The sequence below is a fragment of the Patella vulgata genome, chromosome 4 (genome assembly GCF_932274485.2).
Source record: "Patella vulgata chromosome 4, xgPatVulg1.2, whole genome shotgun sequence".
Lineage (NCBI taxonomy): Eukaryota > Metazoa > Mollusca > Gastropoda > Patellidae > Patella > Patella vulgata.
The window spans coordinates 77,945,662-77,965,434 of record NC_065882.2 but is presented as its reverse complement, the minus strand read 5'-3'; the positions used below and the strand labels follow the sequence as shown (position 1 = coordinate 77,965,434).

General features: G+C 36.7%; 2 protein-coding genes across 2 annotated transcripts; one reads left to right on the top strand and one right to left on the bottom strand.

Annotated features, from left to right (window-relative positions):
• On the bottom strand, nt 1–3,479 carry LOC126819361 (uncharacterized). The gene is made up of 2 exons (XM_050547364.2): nt 3,036–3,479; nt 1–1,903 (listed from the first exon to the last, which is right to left on the bottom strand). The coding sequence occupies exons 1-2, from the start codon at nt 3,405–3,407 to the stop codon at nt 836–838; spliced, it is 1,440 nt and encodes a 479-aa protein (XP_050403321.1). The 5' UTR covers nt 3,408–3,479; the 3' UTR covers nt 1–835.
• Nucleotides 3,480–6,084: 2,605 nt separating this feature from the next.
• Nucleotides 6,085–18,905, top strand: LOC126819348 (E3 ubiquitin-protein ligase TRIM37). Its single transcript, XM_056100310.1, has 10 exons — nt 6,085–6,228; nt 6,939–7,040; nt 7,571–7,611; nt 9,254–9,376; nt 10,565–10,652; nt 14,365–14,487; nt 15,518–15,641; nt 16,076–16,268; nt 17,149–17,281; nt 18,843–18,905. Exons 1-10 carry the CDS (start codon nt 6,184–6,186, stop codon nt 18,903–18,905), a joined length of 1,035 nt encoding a protein of 344 aa, XP_055956285.1. The 5' UTR covers nt 6,085–6,183.
• The last annotated feature ends 868 nt before the right edge of the window (nt 18,906–19,773 follow it).

Sequence of the window (19,773 nt, the reverse complement as noted above, 5' to 3'; positions counted from 1 at the left end):
TGATTAAACCCAAAAATGGATAATCGAAACAATGTTTTTTTTTTTTATCTTACTGACTTTAGTAATGATGATCGAAGCTATGCCTAAAATTCAATCACTAATATTTCGGTTCAGAGTGGAGCAATTTGACTGAAATTTTAAGCATATTCCCTTTACATCATCTCATTATTAACAATTATAGTGAGAACTACCAGCTCTTTAACTTATCTCCCATAATGTATCTTTAATAATTGTATTTATATTATTAGTATAAACACTATTTACATAACACATAATATAATGTAGATGTATTTATATTACAAACCACAGTACAAAGAATACACATAGTTAAAATATGTACATTACTTTAATTGAATGGTTATGAGTAAGGTGAGAGGTGATTCAATCATATTCGATTGTCACCCTTCAGTTCCGTACTATTAATGTATAGGCCATCTCCTATTAATGTATAGGCCATCTCCTATTAATGTATAGACCATGTTCCATTAATGTATAGACCATGTCCTATTAATGTATAGACCATCTATTAATGTATAGACCATCTATTAATGTATAGACCATATCCTATTAATGTACTGTATAGACCATGTCCTATTAATGTATAGACCATGTCCTATTAATGTATAGACCATCTACTATTAATGTATAGACCATCTCCTATTGTATAGACCATGTCCTATTAATTTATAGAACATGTCCTATTAATGTATAGGTCATGTCCTATTAATGTATAGACCATCTTCTATTCAGACAAGAACATCACAGTAAATACATAATGGACATAAATTCACACATGATCGTTTTCCCGGAATTGTTTTATAGTCGTGTTCAATGTCTACATTAAAACACAGGACTTTCTGTCCAGCTTTTTTCGAAAGGATTGTCGAATCTTCTTTGTTCGGGGAATGGTACGTGTGGAACGTTGGCTGGACCAAACGTCAGTCTGTTCATTATAAAGGTATTGAAGATTTTCTGTGGCGGTACCATTGTTCCACCAAGAGTATCTGATATCTCGTCGTTCTGGCTTCTTTTCTTTGTCTTTATCTTCTTTGGATGTCTCCTCCAACCGTTTGAACATTTCCTTTTTAGCCTCCGTCATTTCGCCAGCGTCTTCAATTTCTTGAACGAATTCTCCAAGCTGATCATCGCTTGCTTCTCGGTAACAGACGGCTAAAAACATGTCGGTTATGGCGTCAAAATGTTGAAGGGGAATATAGCAACCTCCAGAACGATCTGCCAATTCCTCATAAAATGGGCGACTTACAGTTGACCCACCAGCGTGAACTCCGTAAACTTTGACCCCCATACCAGTAAGAAGTTCTAATTCCTGGTGCCAGTTAATTTGCTGGTCTGTATATCCAACTCCATGTGGTGGGCTGTCCCCAATAACAACTAGAGCTTTAGCGGAGTCTTCAGCCCAGTCAAGTGTTTGGGCTTTCCGTAAGACCCATTCGTAGCATTCGGGTGTATCACCACCACCAGAACCAGGAACATCTTTTGCAAATTTCATCAGCCTGTTAACATCTGACGTAAAATCTACCATCTTGATGACGTATGAGCTATCCTGGTCGCAGTAATCGCCATGGGCTATCAAACTAATTCGTATGTTTGGTATGTCTTTCAATAGACGTTCACACGTGGCTTTAAGTTTTGTTCGGACTGTATTTAAATATGAATACATGCTTCCCGTAGTATCGAAAGAAAACGCAACCTCGACATTGCGACCTTGAGCATCAAAACTGGACTTGATGTCCATCAGCTGGAAGTTGTCTGCTGAAGATTGTGGTGCATCCGATAATGTAGGTGTGGGTGAAGCTAACTCTTTAACTATTAATACATCTCCGTCTGAGAGTCCGACCTCCTTTAATTTCTTCCCTGAATTTAGTACATTCACTCCACCTCTCTGAAATGTTGAAAAGAGCGTTTAGATTCAAAGCAGAAGATGAAGTTTAGAGAGTGTTCAGCAAGAACCGCGCCGATCAATTAACTTTGCCGCGTTTAGGTATTAAAAATCCAGCACAATCGATTCTTTCTAATCAGAAGTCAAAATGCAGTGAACGATTTCGGCATTTGAAAATAGATTCTCTTGCTATTCTGACTGTTAGACTATGTCCTGTATTTGTACATTTTCCCTGTCGCATGATAACGATCACTGGTAGGTACGTGCAGTTTTGCGTGCACTGTCAACGGTTATATGAGCAATTAAACGTCCTACCTTTCTGCGCCGACTGGGCTAATGAAGTCGCCATGCAGTATGCTATGAGGGAAATTTTGCCCGGACAGCGGTGCTACGGGTTACTTTCATATCGAATTCCAACTCCCAAGGGATCTTTTACGTGATCGTCAATGTGTAAAAGGGACCTTGGTTTTTCGTCCCTTGTGAGGCCCCCGGTTGTACGTGACAAGGAGTAGGGTCGCCTGTCCAACCTCGTCGGTTTTCTCCGGGTCTTCCGGTTTCCTCCCACTGCTAAAGACCCCTACGCGCAAGTGAATTATTGAAATAAAATTAAACCATATGTTAGTCCGTCCCGAAATGGCCTAGTTTTGTGTCGAGTGGACGTTAAACCTCATTTCTCTCTCTCTCTCCCCCATCTGAGGCCCTCTGTTCTGCACCACTGACAAGATGAAACTTTTTCGACCAACGCAGGGGTCGAAGAAGGGACCTCCGGGTGGCGAGCCAACGTCTTACTCACTGAGCCACGGTGACTTCCTCAACGGTCGTGACAATGTGAAGGTTACCGAGGCTGTTCACACTGATTCCAATCAAATTAACACCGCCATGCAGTGTGCTATGAGGAACATTTTGCCCGGGCAGCGGCACTATGGCTTACTCTTATATCGAATTCTAGCTGCCAATGGAATTTTACGTGCATACCAATGTATACACGGAACCTCGGGTTTTCGTTCCATACGAACGACTAGACAGCTGTCCTTGTCAGGCCCTCCGTCCTGCACGACTGACAGGGGAAACCACGTAGGAAATGCCTGGAATAGAGTTGTGTTTTTTTTAACTCAAATTAGCAAAAATCACCTACCGTTTGAATGGTTTTGTTGACAAAGGTTGTTATATTTTGAATCCTGCGAAATAAATCTGTGGTCGTGTCCAGCGTATCAATGTGTATATCTTCTGTCTCGTCTTCATTCAATTTACACCGCAGGGTGATCTTTCGTGATTCCAGGATCTCCGCTTTAAGGATAGTCTCCGGTCGCACTCCTAGATAATTTAATGTTGATGAAGGATTTAAAATTTTCCCTTGGTATTTCAGTTGAATCTGTTTGGGGTTGACATCTTCCTTCAATGCTACCAAATTACTGAGCGCTTCTATAGTCTGGCAGTACTCCATGTCAAACTGTACGTTCTTGCCTGAAGGCATTTTTACATACACGTCCAGTATATTTTTCGCCATTTTTCTGTAATACTCTTAAAAGACCAATATTTTACTTTGCTACTTTTGCTTTATATAGACCAGTAAACGAACCTTCACAACGTGGCATGATGGCCATTCCACAAAGCGTTGAATATAAATAGGTTTTCAACCAATCTAAATGTGGTTATCTATTAATAGCAGCCAATGAAATTCAAGTTTAAATATAGCCAGCTAGACTGTTACTAAAAATAATTAATTTTCTCTACTCCAGCAAATCAATATGATTAAATAGGTGTAATATTTACGTGTAACAGTGGTATAATTTTATAGGGGGTTAATTTGATATACATTGGTCTGGAAAGCTAATTACATAATGTCGCAATATCCTATCTTCGTCACTATAAAGAAATTTATGAATCTAAGAACATAAAATGTGTAGAGCTACTTGTAGCCTATCTCTCACCTCTTTTAATTTCGTATCCAAATTATTCTCTAGATTTTTATGAATTAATATATTTCATTCCATGTTCTATTACTTGATTCATATTATTATTATAGCATCCCTATATCATATTTCCATGTAAATACCTATACTAAGTCTTCTCGTTATTTATGTATTTTTAATACAAATACTTAGTTTAAACAATATTTTATTCAATAAACTGAACTGGATTGAACAACAGGCAAACTAGGCCTATATAAGTTCTCTCCAAACATATAAAACAGTTATATCTTATTTTTACAATAGACAATGGTGGACATATGTATAGACAGTGAGTTACAAACATATATACATTTCTTGGAGTCTAATCGTAAGGGTATTACATTTTCATTTTAGATCATGAAATTTATATAAGATAAAAGGTATTGTATGCATATTGTAATAAAATATCAAATGTTAAAGTGTTAAAATCTCTTGCTATCTTTAATGTATTTTGCACTATGTTAAATATGTTAAAATTGGTATCATCTGAAAGGTAATACTTATACACATGCATCATAATTTAATTGTATTGAATGCTGTGCCATTATCAAACCCGTTTGAGGTAAATGTGTACATTACATACTGTTAATAATTCTATATTATAAGCTAGATTAAAATTATCGCTGTCTTATTTGTAAATATTATTTGTCATATTGTTATAAATATGTACATGTTTATATTGGATGCTGTCCTAAATGGATGTTTCGATACAATAAAATCTTATCTTGTCCTATTTTATCTTATACACTCTCCGCAAGAAAGAGTGGTGGCTATATATATGCAATTTGTTTTAATCCCCCCCCCCCCAAAAAAAAAAAATAAAAAAATAAATAAATAACCAATAATACGCCATATTACCTATAAACACGAGCACTTGGATTCAGGGCTGTATTTAGCGGGGGTGCAGGGGTTAGCAAATGAAATGAAATTGGGTTTAACGCACGTCTGCTCCTAAACTCGGCTATATCGAATCCCAATTGCCAAGGGATCTTTTACGTGCACGCCAATGTTTACACGGGGCCTAGGTTTTTTTGTCCCATCCGAACGACCAGGCTGCTGTCCTTGTCAAGCCCTACGTCCTGCACCACTGACAAGGGGAAAATCCTGATGAACTTTCTCGGACAATGCAGGGATATCGAGGGGCTGGCACAATGTCTAGTCGTTCAGATGGGACAAAAAATGATTTACATGTATGGTCAACTGCTTCGATGGAGTAGGATGGACGACCTAGCAAAGAAAAGTGTCCAGTCGTTCGGATTGGACGAAAAGTCGGGGTATAATCGTGTATTCGTTGGCATGCAAGTAAAATAATCCTTATTGACAGTATTGGAATTCGAAAATGAGTGGGCGGAAACGCTGCTATCTGAGCAAAATTTCCCTCTTACATGTATGGAGTAAGTCCGTTATCTTTATAGGCTATCTCAGAAAAGTAGGACGTTAAACCCTGTCTCATTTCATTTAGTACCGGTATTCTATATTGCATCCTTTGTATTTCCAGTTCAATTACGAAATGACAGATCAATTAACTTTGATTAATATCCTATTCAAAATAACTTTAGGCTACTGGGGCGGATCCAGAAAGTTTTGCAGGAGTGGGTTTGTCAAATTACTGAGACAATGACAATGTATCTTTTGATGGGGGCGGGACGGGGTGGGTGAGTTCATAATCTTTTTTTTTTTTTGGGGGGGGGGGTAGGCTAACCTGGGGGTATGCTTAATTGAAACACAAATATGAGGTCATTGGGGATTGAGTACGGTACGGTATATCTTTATTTCGAAATCACGACAATTAACTTACTTAATGACAAACCCAGTGTTCTAAAGCACGCCCGTAAATACTATCTATATGGGCAAACTCAAGCAACTATCGTAAAAAAAGACAAATTCTTGCTGCGTCCTGAAGCAAGAAAGAAATTAGCAGCACAAGGGAGACAAATCCATTTTAAAACAGAGGTCTTGATTTTCCAGACATTTGGATATTATAAATGTACAATCTTCATTATTGCAATAGAGATACATTTAGAATCATTCAATTCTATCTTGTATTTAGTCGTCATATGGACAATACTTGACGAATAGATTATTTAGACCAAATAATAGATCTCAATAATACGATGGAATTATACCCATTGCATCTATATTAATTAAGTGTCTAGTCGATCGAAGCTACAGAATTTCATCCAATAAAATTCCTATATTGACAATTGTGCGGACTATCGTATGTACAATACTTGTTTCCTGTTTGGACAAGGCAAGAAAAAAAAAAGTCTGTTGGAATTTCGATCCAGACCTTATATTTATGGGGTTCTGAAAAATTATTAGCTCATAAAAATGGCGTCTGGAGTTGACAAACGAACGGAAGAAAACACAGTCGAGGTGTGTAGTAAATTTTCGTGATAATATTCTGATTAAAAATAAAGGATAAAGTTCTCTCACTTGTTGATTGGGTAGTGACACTCTTATAATTAGGTAGTCGAAGACTACAGCTCCACTGACTAGGCCTAGTGACCATCTACGAGAACATCTGTCTCTGATGTGTTTTTGTTTCTAGCTACGATTTGATCTTATTATTTTTACCTTGAAGCTCATTTTTTTTTTATTACGGCCTGTAACATCTTTAAAATAAAATAATACATGTACTTATGACTAATTAACATACGGTACCCAGCTGGCCAGCAGTGTAGCGCATAACATTAACAGAAATAATCGGTCAACTTATTCAAAGATCATGCAGTGTTATTTGCTAGATAAAACTATAAAATACATGTACCCTCCTGGAGACATGGAGGGTTGAGAGTTAATGCCTAGAGGTACTGACAGATTGATCAGATGTAAATTATTCTCTTGGAAGCATCATTCACTGGTGACTTCACACCATCTTTCAGTATTCAAAAATTTGGTGTAGCAGTCAAATTTCATGGTCAGATCGCTAGATATCAGAATATACCTTTTACACGTAATGTAAAAAATCAAAAAAGTTATGAGGACGAAAGCGAGTTTTTAAAAAAAAAAAAAAAAAATGAGTATTACTATTATAAATTGTAGCAACCAACAGTATAACACTAACAATGATTTTCTATTTTTAGAGTCTGGCTGAAGTTTTCCGATGTTTTATTTGCATGGAAAAACTGAGAGATGCTCGTCTGTGTCCTCATTGTTCAAAACTCTGCTGTTTCACCTGCATCATGGTGAGTATATTCAAATTACCATAAGGAAACTCTGAATGGCTATTATATAACCATTTTAGTGTCAAATATTATACATACATATACCTGTTATTTCTCTGTTTTTAAGAAATAAAAGGTCACCAGATTTAGATTAAAAGATTTTTAAAATACAGACTTCTGTTATATATAGAACTTATATACCAAGTATGATTAAATACAGTTGAATTCTTTTACTTTATCATAAGGCACCTGTTATCAGGCAACATATACGTATTACATAGTCTGTGACTGGTGCCTTGTCCAGGCTAGTGTAGTACGTTGTGTGATAATTTGTACTGGATTAAGCCTGACAGATCCCTTATGTCAAGGCTGGTGTAGTACATTGTGTGATGATTTGTACTTGATAAAGTCTGTGACAAGTGCTTTATATCCAGGCTTGACTTTATGTATTTGATGTAATATAATCTTGTATATCACACACCCACAAATATTTTTATTATACTGAATCAGTAAAAAATTTTACTTTATCATTTTTATTATTATTATTTCAGAGATGGTTAACAGAGGAAAGATCTCAATGCCCTCATTGCAGGTACATTTAACAATACAATTTTTGGGCGTTAAGATGATTTTTTGAACAAAAATGCTATTTTAAAGATATAATTATAGTCCTATTATTATGCTGTTTTATATCAGAATATTTTATTTTCCTTTATGGTGAAAGGTGACAAGAAATGACAGCTTTTCTGCAAGATTTTTATTCCATAAATAAAAAAAATCCATTTTAGTGACCTGCTTCATCCCCTTACTTTTGTTTAACTGTCATGGTCACAGTAGTAAGGCGCTAGTTTGGTTTGCTAATCAGGAGGTCATGAGTTCAATACCAGTGTAGGATGAGAAAGTTCTTCTGGATTTTCCAGCCGGGTTTCCTCATGTCAGTGGTGCGGGGCTGGATGGCCGAATGGTAATCGTGTGCACGTTGTATCATAAGGTCTGTCATTCAGTCAACTGGCGTGGTTTTCGATTCCCCAGTTGTACGTGACAGGGAGTAGGGTCGCCTGTCCAACCTTGTGGGTTTTCACTTGGTCCTCTGGTTTCCTCCCACTGATAAATGTTCCCTACGTGTCAAGTGGACATTAATCCCATCTCTCTCCATGTCGGGGGGTTGGATGGCCGAATGGTTAGCACGCGCACGCTGTATCATACGGTCTGTCATTGAGTCAACTGACGGGGTTTCGATTCCCCGGATGTACGTGACAAGGAGTAGGGTCGCCTGTCCAACCTCGTGGGTTTTCTCCGGATCCTCCGGTTTCCTCCCACTGCTAAAGACCCCTACGTGCAGGCGAATGATTGAAATAAAATTGAACCATGTGTTAGTCCCGAAATGACCTAGTTTGTGTCGAGTGGACGTTAAACCCCATTTCTCTCCCTCTCTCCATGTCAGTGGTGCAGTATGGATGGTCTGGTAAGGAAAAGTATCTAGTCAATTGGATGGGACCAAAAACCAAATTCTCATGTAAACCATTAGCAAAACATTCAATCTGATTAAAATATAGATCTATATTTCGTTTCGTTTTTATTATACTTTCGATGGCCTCTACTACATGAATTATCTGACAAGTTATAGCGATAGGTCACGTCAGGGGTCAAAAGACCGACTTATGACCCTATGACGTCAGACATTTGATTAACCAATCAGCATTGATGTTACTAGAGGAATACCCACAGTTCTGTGAAAAACACGCCTAAAGCTCGCCGTAACAGACCGTTTCATTGGCTTATCCCAGACACCATTCAGAACACGAGTTAAATAACAAGTCTTCCAGATCCAAGTGTAGTAAAGACAAGTAAAACGAAATTTTGAACTATAAAAACAAAACAAAAAAGGATCTGTGTTGTAACCAGATTGCAAAACATTAAAGATCCCATGACAATGTGAAATCAAAATAATTGTAGGCCATAGACTAGCACGACTGTTCAGACATTGTCTTTGACTGTTGCCTTATTTCCATGCTAGCCAAGTATTTGGAACCGTTTGTTCGTTCCTCGAGTTTTAGGTCCACTTCCACCAAGGGTGATATCGTAAACAAGAACCAAGTTGGATTGTAATTTGACCGATGTTGTTAATCTATTTCATTTGTTATTTATAATCTGTTTCATTTGTTATTTATAATCTATTTTATTTGTTATTTCTAATCTATTTCATTGTTATTTATAATCTGTTTAAATTATAGGGCTTCCTTACATCTTCATGAATTAGTAAACTGTCGATGGGCTGAAGAAGTGACACAACAACTTGATACGTTACAGCAGTTTGCTCCTGCTCCTCCAGTTGATGTTACCAATGATAGTAATCAGTAAGTCTACATTCAATCTCTGTCTAATATATGGAACCAGTCTCAGCATGTGTTTAATTCCGAGGATTTTGCATGGAACCAAAGGGACTTGGTGAGTAAGGCACTGGCTAACCACAGAGGAAGTTCCAGGATTGATCAGAAAGTTCCAGTTGATTATCAAAGGGTCGGGGCCAGTGTACACATTGGCATACACTTGAAAGAACCGTTGACAGATGGAATTTGAAGAAGAATAGGTTGAGAAGCCACTGTCATGGCAAAATTTCTCTCATAGCATATTGCATTTGTCCCTCTTCATTGGCCTAGTTGGTGCAGAAAACTAGGACGTGAAACCCTGTTTCATTTCTTTTTCAAGTGTTCTAACTTGTAGGTTAATGCTGAAGTGGCTGCTAAGAAATGGCTAATCCTGCTTGTATAAATAAAATAAAACCAAGTATGAACAATCCAAACCATAAGACAGAATTTGAAGTCCTAAAAAACGTTATAGGCAAAATAGTGTATTCAAGCAAAATAGTGTAATCAGCAAATGGACTGCTCCTGGTGTACAAAATACACGACAAACAGTGGTAACAGGTGTCCGGAAGAGTAAGCTTACCCTACCTGGCGCCACACCCGCCATAGCTGCATCCAAACTATTAGGCGAAATGTCGGTAAAATAGCGAGATTGGCCAATGAACTATCGGTATGCTAAATGCACGTGATGAACTGTGTAATCGATGTTGTAGACATTATCAGGGAGATAGTAATAGTATACTTGTCAATTAAATATATCTAGAATAATAGCCGAGAGAGACACGTTATATTTACCAATCAAATCAATATGACGGCCATAAAACTTTTTAAAGGTTTTAATAAGTTTAGTGCGCAAGTATAGAGTGTGGGGTTGGATGTCCGAATGGTTAGCATGTGCACGTTGTATCATAAGGCCTGTCATTGAGTAAACTGGTGTGATTTCGATTCCCTGGTTGTACATGACATGGAGCAGGGTCGCCTGTCCAACCCCGTGGGTTTTCTCCGGGTCTTCCGGTTTCCTCCCACTGCTAAAGTCCCCTACGCGCAAGCAAATTATTGAAATAAAATTGAACCATATGTTAGTCCTGAAATGACCTAGTTTGGTCTAGTATTTTATTATGGATGTATATTTGTGAAATAATTTTTTTTTTTGTTTTATTATTTTATTTCTATTTTTAGTTGTGAAGAACATCGAGAGAAATTAAGTGTTTATTGTTTAACGTGTAAAGAATGTATCTGTCATCAATGTGCCTTGTGGGGAGGAACGGTAGGATAATATAACACTCACAAAATAGCTGAACCTTTATCTGGTCTACGTAATTTTGACGTCATGAAGTCAAGTGGTCGGACTAAATAAAGGCTAATTTGAAATATTTTGTATGCCTATTTCAAAAGACTACTGCCGGTTAATTATAAGTGATAGATCCTTGACACCAATTAAAAAGTTGAAGGGGATAAGTTGATCTATAATTTGCATGTTGTATCTCGTTTTCTAAATCATTTTCATCAGAAATATTGTCTTCAGAATCGGTTTCATCGATATAATCCGAGTCGGAATCATTCATTAGCATTTCAACCACTTTGCCAGTCTTTAATCTTCTCGGCATTATTAAAAAATTACGTTTTTTGTCAAAAAATGTTGAACAAAGACATGTTTTTCTTAATGCCCATGACAAGACAAGTAACCTTCTGACACGCATGCATGGCCATATCAATTAAATACGAAACTAAATACTCAAATGTGACTTATAAAAAAAGGTTCTCACTGGGTCGACATCGACCATGAACACTTAGCTGTATCACGTTATAGTAACTATAGTCAACAAAGATCGGTTAAGGGTTAAAGATACATTATGCAAGAGCTAAATCTGCCTATTGCAGGTCTTTCTATAGGCCTAAAATGTTATATAAACTATTAAAGATACATTATGGGAGATTAGATAACGAGTTGGCAGTTCTCACTATAATAGTAAAAAACTAAATAATGTAAAGGCAACTTGCTGAAAATTTCAGTCAAATTGATCCACTATGAACCGAGAACTAAGCGGATGAAAGTTCCACTAAGCCTCGATCATCATTACTGAAGTCGATAAGACAAAACTAATAGTCTTGATTATCCATTTAATTGTTAATCACGAAGGAAAGTTTTGCAGCAAATCGGACTGTAATCCAACAAATATCGCAGGCAAGCCTTGACATCGAGAGCTGATTATGGTCTGGATAAGTTAATTAATGTCTAATTAGTAGTTTTTATACGGCCACAATGAAATGTGTTCGTATATTGTCGTCGCCCCCGTCCGGCCGGCCGGCCGGCGTCCACAATTGCTTGTGGACGCTCCAGGGCTTGCCACGAGCAAATTGGAGGCGAGTAGATGACTACTCACGCAAATATAGACTTGCGCGAGTGAGGCGAGTACATGTATTTACTCACGCAGAATGATGTGCGTGAGTAGCCATTTACATTTCATGTGCCTAATGGCAATGCTCTTGTCACTTCGGTGGAAGCGGACGTTGAATAAAGCTATTTCACACACAATGACAATGCATACTCTTTTATTTCCTTGGCAGTAATATTATCTGTAAATCGTCTTCCCATGACAATAACGTTGCAAGGGAAACTGGGTTTCCCTTTGCCATCGTTGGCGTGCTGAGGGGATTCGGGTAAAGCTTAGAAAGGAAAAAGAACAGGCAAAACAATTTCAATCCCATCAATTTGCAGAAAAGATGCGGGATCGAAAGAATTGCTATTAATAGAAACGACAACATCCGCTCAATGTTTGATTATCCAGACACGGCAAAGGACATCCGCTTAAAAACCGCCTGGCAGTACGCGTCTCAAAGTATTTTTAGTAACAACAGTTGGCACTGGAAAGACACGCCGCGTGCGCAATAGTGCATCGATATGAAGGCATACAAATTGTTTACGGCTTTTTATATTACGATATTCAATTATTTCTGATTAAATTATTTTCTATATTTGCGCGAGTACTTAATCACTCACGTAAATTTGGTTTTACGCGAGCGTAGCGTGCGCGCGAGTAATTACTTGCGTCTTGTGGCAAGCCCTGACGCTCTAGAGGCTAAAGTTAATATCCGATTGACTTTAAATTTACATACAGTGTTTAAGGCCATGAGACGAAGAAGCCTATTGATTTTCAGCGATTTTCGATAATTACTGCCAGAGTTATGGCCCTTGATCACTTCAAAAGATTTTGTGGACGCTCTAGAGGCCAAAGTTAATATCCGATTTTGACTTTAAATTTATACACAGTGTTGAAGGTCATGAGACGAAGAAGCCTATTGATTTTCAGCGATTTCCGATAATTACTGCCAGAGTTATGGCCCTTGATCACTTCAAAAAATCTTGTGGACGCTCTAGAGGCCAAAGTTAATATCCGATTTACTTTAAATTTATACACAGTATTTAAGGTCATGAGACGAAGAAGCCTATTGATTTTCAGAGATTTCCGATAATTACTGCCAGAGTTATGGCCCTTGATCACTTCAAAAAATCTTTTGCACGCTCTAGAGGCCAAAGTTAATATCCGATTGACTTTAAATTTATACACAGTGTTTAAGGACATGAGACGAAGAAGCCTATTGATTTTCAGCGATTTCCGATAATTACGGCCAGAGTTATGGCCCTTGATCACTTCAAAAAATCTTGTGGACGCTCTAGAGGCCAAAGTTAATATCCGATTGACTTTAGATTTATACACAGTGATTAAGGTCATGAGACGAAGAAGCCTATTGATTTTCAGCGATTTCCGATAATTACTGCCAGAGTTATGGCCCTTGATCACTTCAAAAAATCTTTTGCACGCTCTAGAGGCCAAAGTTAATATCCGATTGACTTTAAATTGATACACAGTGTTTAAGGACATGAGACGAAGAAGCCTATTGATTTTCAGCGATTTCCAATAATTACTGCCAGAGTTATGCCCTTGATCACTTCAAAAAATCTTGTGGACGCTCTAGAGGCCAAAGTTAATATCCGATTGACTTTAAATTGATACACAGAGTTTATGATCTTGAGACGAACAAGTATATTGATTTTCAATGAATTTTTATGACTTGGAACAGCTAAATTCATGATACAGTATTAAAAGTTTTGTATACAAAACGTTAGCATGGGGCAGAACTTTATAAAAACCAAACAAATTCTAATGGTTTTCTGAGTTGTTGCTCTTAATCAGATTTTAGTGTATTATAAATGTTTCATTACCGAAAAAAGTAAAAATATGCGACAACTCTTGTTGACTGCCCGGACGATTTAGCTGCTGTGGGCGTATGTTTCGTTGCCTGGGAACCCTATCTTTATAACATTTCAGGCCTAAAGAAAGGCCTACAATAGGCCGATTTTGCTCTTGCATAATGGATGTTTAATTAGACATTAATTAACTTATCCAGACCATAATCCACTCTCAATGTCATCGCTAGACTGCGATATTTACTGGATTAGGATTCCGATCTGTCATTCAGCGCTCATCGAAAAATGGATAATCTAGACTTATGTTTTTTTATCGTACCGACTTTAGTAAAGATGATCCAAGCTAAGACCAAAATTCAATCGCTGAATTCTCGGTTCAAAGTGGATCAATTTGACTAAAATTTTCAGCAAATTCCCTTTACTTAATCTAGTTTTTAACTATTATAGTAAGAACTGCCAGCTCTTTATCTAATCTCCCATAATGTATGTTTAAACGGAAGTGTGCTTGTTTAATTAACTTTCCAGCAGACCTGGAAATAATGGTTTTAGATGTACCTGACAAATTGTCAGGCACTAATGACATAGTACCTGACATTGCCAGACATGTATTAATAATATCAATAAAAAAGACAAATCAGTGCCAGTCAAAATGACAGGCACCAGAGGTTTAGTGCCTGACAAAGCCTGGATCTGTGTCTGACATTGTCTGTGACAGGTGCCTTATTTCCAGACTTGCTTTCCAGTAATACCAACTCTTGATTATTTTCAGCACTCTGGTCATACTTTTAAACCATTAGACGGTGTTTATGAAGAACATGCTAAAAAACTATCAGATGAATTAAACCAAGTTAAAAGACGCCATATTGAATTGATTAGTTTAGTACAAGATGTGGTAAGTATTATTTCTGTAATATTTTCTTTAGTCCTCCAAAAGATTTCAGCAAAACTCAGTAGATTCTGCGACTATAATGAAGAATGTTGACAAATTTTCAGTTCATAATATCTTTATATAGATATAAATTAACTATTTTGGACTGATGCTCTCAAATGACTATCCTATTACCAAAAATCTGAGTGTATTACATGTAGTCAGGCAAGGAAAAAAATCTTGACATTTCTGCATTCTGGTACCTGAAAATTATGATACACCCTGAGGTTATCCATGTCTTTTTAAACTGAAATAAATTGTTAAGCACTTTCAATCTTATTATGATCGTTGTAAAATATACACAGAACATTTTTTATTTGTTTATCAAAATACCATTTTGCAGTAAAAATGGTTTTAGTTTAAATTGCTATTTGAAGGGAGGCAATTCCAGTTTAGTTGACAGTAAAATAAAATGTGGCATATTAATATTTTGTATTAGTGAATCATCTCCGGTTTTCGCTTTATTTTTGTATTGCTTGACAATAACTGGAATCATTATGGTCACAGATTAAAAAATTTTGGCTACTGATTTTTATGTTAGATTTTTCAAATTGTTTTAGGAACACTGCCACCAGACTTATCACTCACACAAATATCCGTGAACATATTACTCCCATTCTTAAGAGCTTACATTGGCTTCCGATTCGTGCTCGAATAAATTTCAAGTTATCAACTTTCAAAGCAATCCACAATCTCGGCCCAGTTTACTTTCAAGATATGTTCTCCTTTTATTAACCATCGCATGCTTTAAGATCAGCTGATCAACTACAGTTGGCAGTGCCATCAAATTCAAGAACCAACTATGGAGATTGTGCTTTTCTGCAATGTGGTGTAGTTTTATGGAAGACTCAACCATAGACATCAAGAGATCCGAAACACTGAACACTTTTAAATCACAGCTAAAGACATTTATTTTCAATCAAATATATGACTAGCGCTCTTGAGCAGTTTACCTTAAAGAATTGCACTCTACAAATTCATAATTTATTATTAGGAACATAATATAGAAAGTGTTAAAAATGGTAAAGATGAGAGAGTGAGAGAAATACGCAATGCTGTTGAATTGATGATTGCACGACTTGAATCTCAAATGAAGAGTAAACTATTAACATTGATGGGTAGGTAATCATTTTTACTGTTTTTCTTTCAGATGCGACTTGTCTTTTCTCATTTATTTAAGTGAAAAATCTGATCTTATTAGATTTTTATTGTTTTTAAATTGATTTTTATTGTTTTTAAATTGATTTTTATTGTTTGTCAAATTAATTTTATTGTTCTTGAACTTGAAATTAATTTTATTGTTCTTGAACTTGAAATTAATTTGATTGTATCTTTATAGTTAGTAACAGTGCACTGAAATTTGCAAGTTCAATATTTGAAAATTTGTTTGCCCCCAACCAACCAAATTATTATAATTATAGCATTGGCTTATTGTAATATTGAATTTGAGATTATACCAGAAATGTGACGTAAAGCTGAAGCTAGATTTGATCAAAACCCTAAAACAGATAAACTGCTGTCAAACACTGTTTATTGTTTTGTTATTTCACAGGTCAAAGGTCAAGATTGAGTCATGAAACGGAAGTACTAGAAACAATCATCCAGCGGGCTAATATAGATTTAAATACGCGCAGTAAAAGTCATCTCATACAACAGTTTAAAGAATTAATGGACATTTTTCGTCAAGTTCATAGAGGACAAAGATCATCTTTCGTTACTACTCCAGTCCAAGCAGACTTCAACAGGTAGGATATAAATTTTGAATTATTTTAGAATTTCTTGATCGTGATAATAGTTGAACAGTGTTGTTTCTTTTGGAATAATAAATTATTGTGGGTATATTTTCCACTAAATTATTCGTATTGCAATCCAAGGAAAATACACAGTACACAATTCTATGGGGTTATTTTACGATGCAAGGAAACTGGTTTTGGTTATAACAAGGTTTTTTTTCACATAACAGACCGTTTCATTGACTGATCCCTCACATCAACAAGAACACCAGTAATGTAACAACTCTTCCCAATCGCAGTGTAATAAAGACGAGTAAATCGAAATTTTGAACTATAAAAAATGAAACGAAATATGGTCTGTGTTTTAATCAGATTGGATTTTTCGGCAATGTGTACTATTGAGTTATTTTTGTGTTAAAATGGTAAGTTTTATTTTCTTTCGGGGGTCACAGTGGCTACGTGGGTTAGACGCTGGCTCGCTAACCTGGAGGTCGCGTGTTCGATCCCTGCATTGGCCGAGAAAGTTCATCGGGATTTCCTGACGTGATTTCCCCTTGTCACTGGTGCATAATGGAGGGCCTGACAAGTCGTTGGGATAGGATGAAAAACCAAGGTCCCGTGTATGCAGTGGCGTGCATGTAAAAAAATCCCTTGGCAGTTGGAATTCGATATAAGAGTAGGTCATAGTGCCGTTGCCCAGGCAAAATTTCCCTCATAGCACATTGTAAGTTGTATACCCGTTTTCATTAGCCCAGTTTGGAGCAGAACAGTAGGACATTAAACCCCCATTTCATTTCATTTTATTTACTTATTATCTTCCTCGCAATATCGCCCGGTTGGAGCTGACGTGTCATAAAATCTCATTTCATTTGTTATCTTCTTTGTTTTGTAGTGAAATAGTTCCCCTGTATGATACCAGTATGTTTGAAATGAAGAATTTTAGTTTATTACGTCAACGAGCAGATCCAGTTTATAGTCCTCCATTAAATGTTTCGGGTCTAGCATGGAGGTTAAAAGTTTATCCTGTAAGTAAAATATTTAATAGTAAGTTTAAGAGGTTAAAAGTTTATCCTGTAAGTAAAATATTTAATAGTAAGTTTAAGAGGAATTAGTGAGTGAAATTAAAAGTAAAAAGCATACATCCGACCTATACTAATTTGTGTCTGGCCATGCCACATCTGAACAAGAATTTCTAATTTGCATTATGCCTGTGTCACTGCACTGTAACTCCGGTATGGTTTAATCTTGTGTATCTAGCACTAATTTCTTTCACATTCATTCAATATCAAATCTTTGCTTAAAAATTTGTAAAAATCGTTTGAAATCACCAAAAATTATCTAATTTGTACTTGTATCCACTTTAAAGCTGACGATTCAATTTTGATAATGAGGGTCCAATTTAATTTCTTGATTACTGTTAAAAAATATACAACTCAATTGATTATTGATGTATAATGATTTATTTTTGAACAGTGGTCAGAAAATTAAATACTTGTAAATTGTACACTCATTATCAAAATTAATATTTGTGCAAACTGGGCCAGATCAAATTACTGAATTGTTGATTCTCTTGTATTCCTAAATTGTTGATTAAAGTGACTCGATCAACACTGGCTCACTAACCAGGAGTTCCCAGTGTTAGACAAGAAATTTTCTATGGATTTTCCATATGGTTTGCCCTTGTCAATGATGCAAGATGTGAGGCTTAACAATGGAAAGTGTCATGAGTCATTCGAATGGGATGAAAAACCGAGTACAGATGAATTTAATATGACAAGAGATTTGTGCGTGAATTGTTTAGTTTGAAAAAGGGGGTTGTGGTAGTTTTTCTGCCAGGGTACTGGACTCGCAACCAGAATGAATCATGGGGTCGGCTGAGAACAATCCTGTGGATTTTTCAAACCTGACATTCACTTGTCAGGGGTGGCATCTGACAAGAACAGGATGTCTAGTCTTTTGGATGTGTTGATAAACCACATAACACTTGTGTACACATTGATGTGTCATAAAAGAACCCTTTGGAAATCGGAGAAGAGTTCTTCTACCTTATACTGCAACGGTAACCATAGAAACGAAAATCACCATATGTTTGTCTCAAAATGACCAAAGTATTGTAGGCAAGACATTAAAACCCATTCCATTCAGTTTGAGAAAATGTCAGTTATGTTTTGTAAAAGATTGATCTGTATATATGTGTATATGACGTTTTTATTCATCCATTTTATGGGATGGTAATGGTGTTGTTCTATATATTATATATATGATGTTTATTATTCATGGGGGGTTGGATGGCTGAATGGTTAGCGTGTGTGCGCTGTATCATAAAGTCTGTCATTGAGTCGACTGGCGTGGATTCGAATCCCCGGTTGTACGTGACAAGGAGTAGGTTCGCCTGTCCAACCTCAAGGGTTTTCTCCATGTCCTCCGGTTTCCTCCCACTGCTAAAGACCCCTACGCGCAAGTGAGTTGTTGAAATAAAATTAAACCATATGTTAGTCCCGAAATGACCTAGTTTGTGTCGAGTGGACGTTAAACCCCATTTATCTCTCTCTCTCTCTCTCTTTATTATTCATCATGTTATTATAGGATGGTAATGGTGTTGTTCTATATATTACGTTATTTTTTATCATATTATTTATAGGATGGTAATGGTGTTGTTCGAGGTCATTATTTATCAGTTTTTCTAGAATTATCACAAGGTTTACCAGAAACATCAAAGTAAGTAAATTGTTATACTCAATAATCTAAACCAGTTTCCTTTCATTGTAATAAAAACCCATGTTATAACCAAAACCAGTTTCCTTACATTGTAAAAAACCCCACAGAATTGTGTACTTTGTAATTTCCTTGTATTGTAAAGATCATAAATACCCTGATACTCAATAATTAAAACAGAGTAGGCCACATAAAACAGAGTAGGCCACATAAAACAGAGTAGGCCACATAAAACAGAGTAGGTCATGTAAAACAGAGTAGACCACGTAAAACAGAGTAGGCCATGTAAAACAGAGTAGGTCATGTAAAACAGAGTAGACCACGTAAAACAGAGTAGGCCACACAATACAGAGTAGACCACGTAAAACGGAGTAGGCCCCATAAAACAGAGTAGGCCACATAAAACAGAGTAGGCCACACAAAAAAATATTCTCTGGTTCTCAAACAATCCTTAACAAAAAGCATGGTGGGGGGGGGGGGGGAGGATTATCTGAAAACCAAAATATTTGTTTCATATAGCCTTATTTTACAGTAGTAGATTAGCAGATTTAATCCAGCCCTATAATGCGTTTTGGGGGGAAGAGGGCGTAGGGGCCTAGAGTGTCACACTTTGAGCTCTAGCTAGCCGGTCACCTCTGACTTGCAATCAGGGTTTCGATTCCTGATGTGAGTGTATGTGGCTTGGAACCTCCAGGATTTACTCTTGGTTCTCTTGTTTTCCTCCCACAGGAAAGACCCCAGCGTGTGCGATAAGCATAATAAAATATTCTATATTTTAGATAATTGAAGTGTTAAACTATAT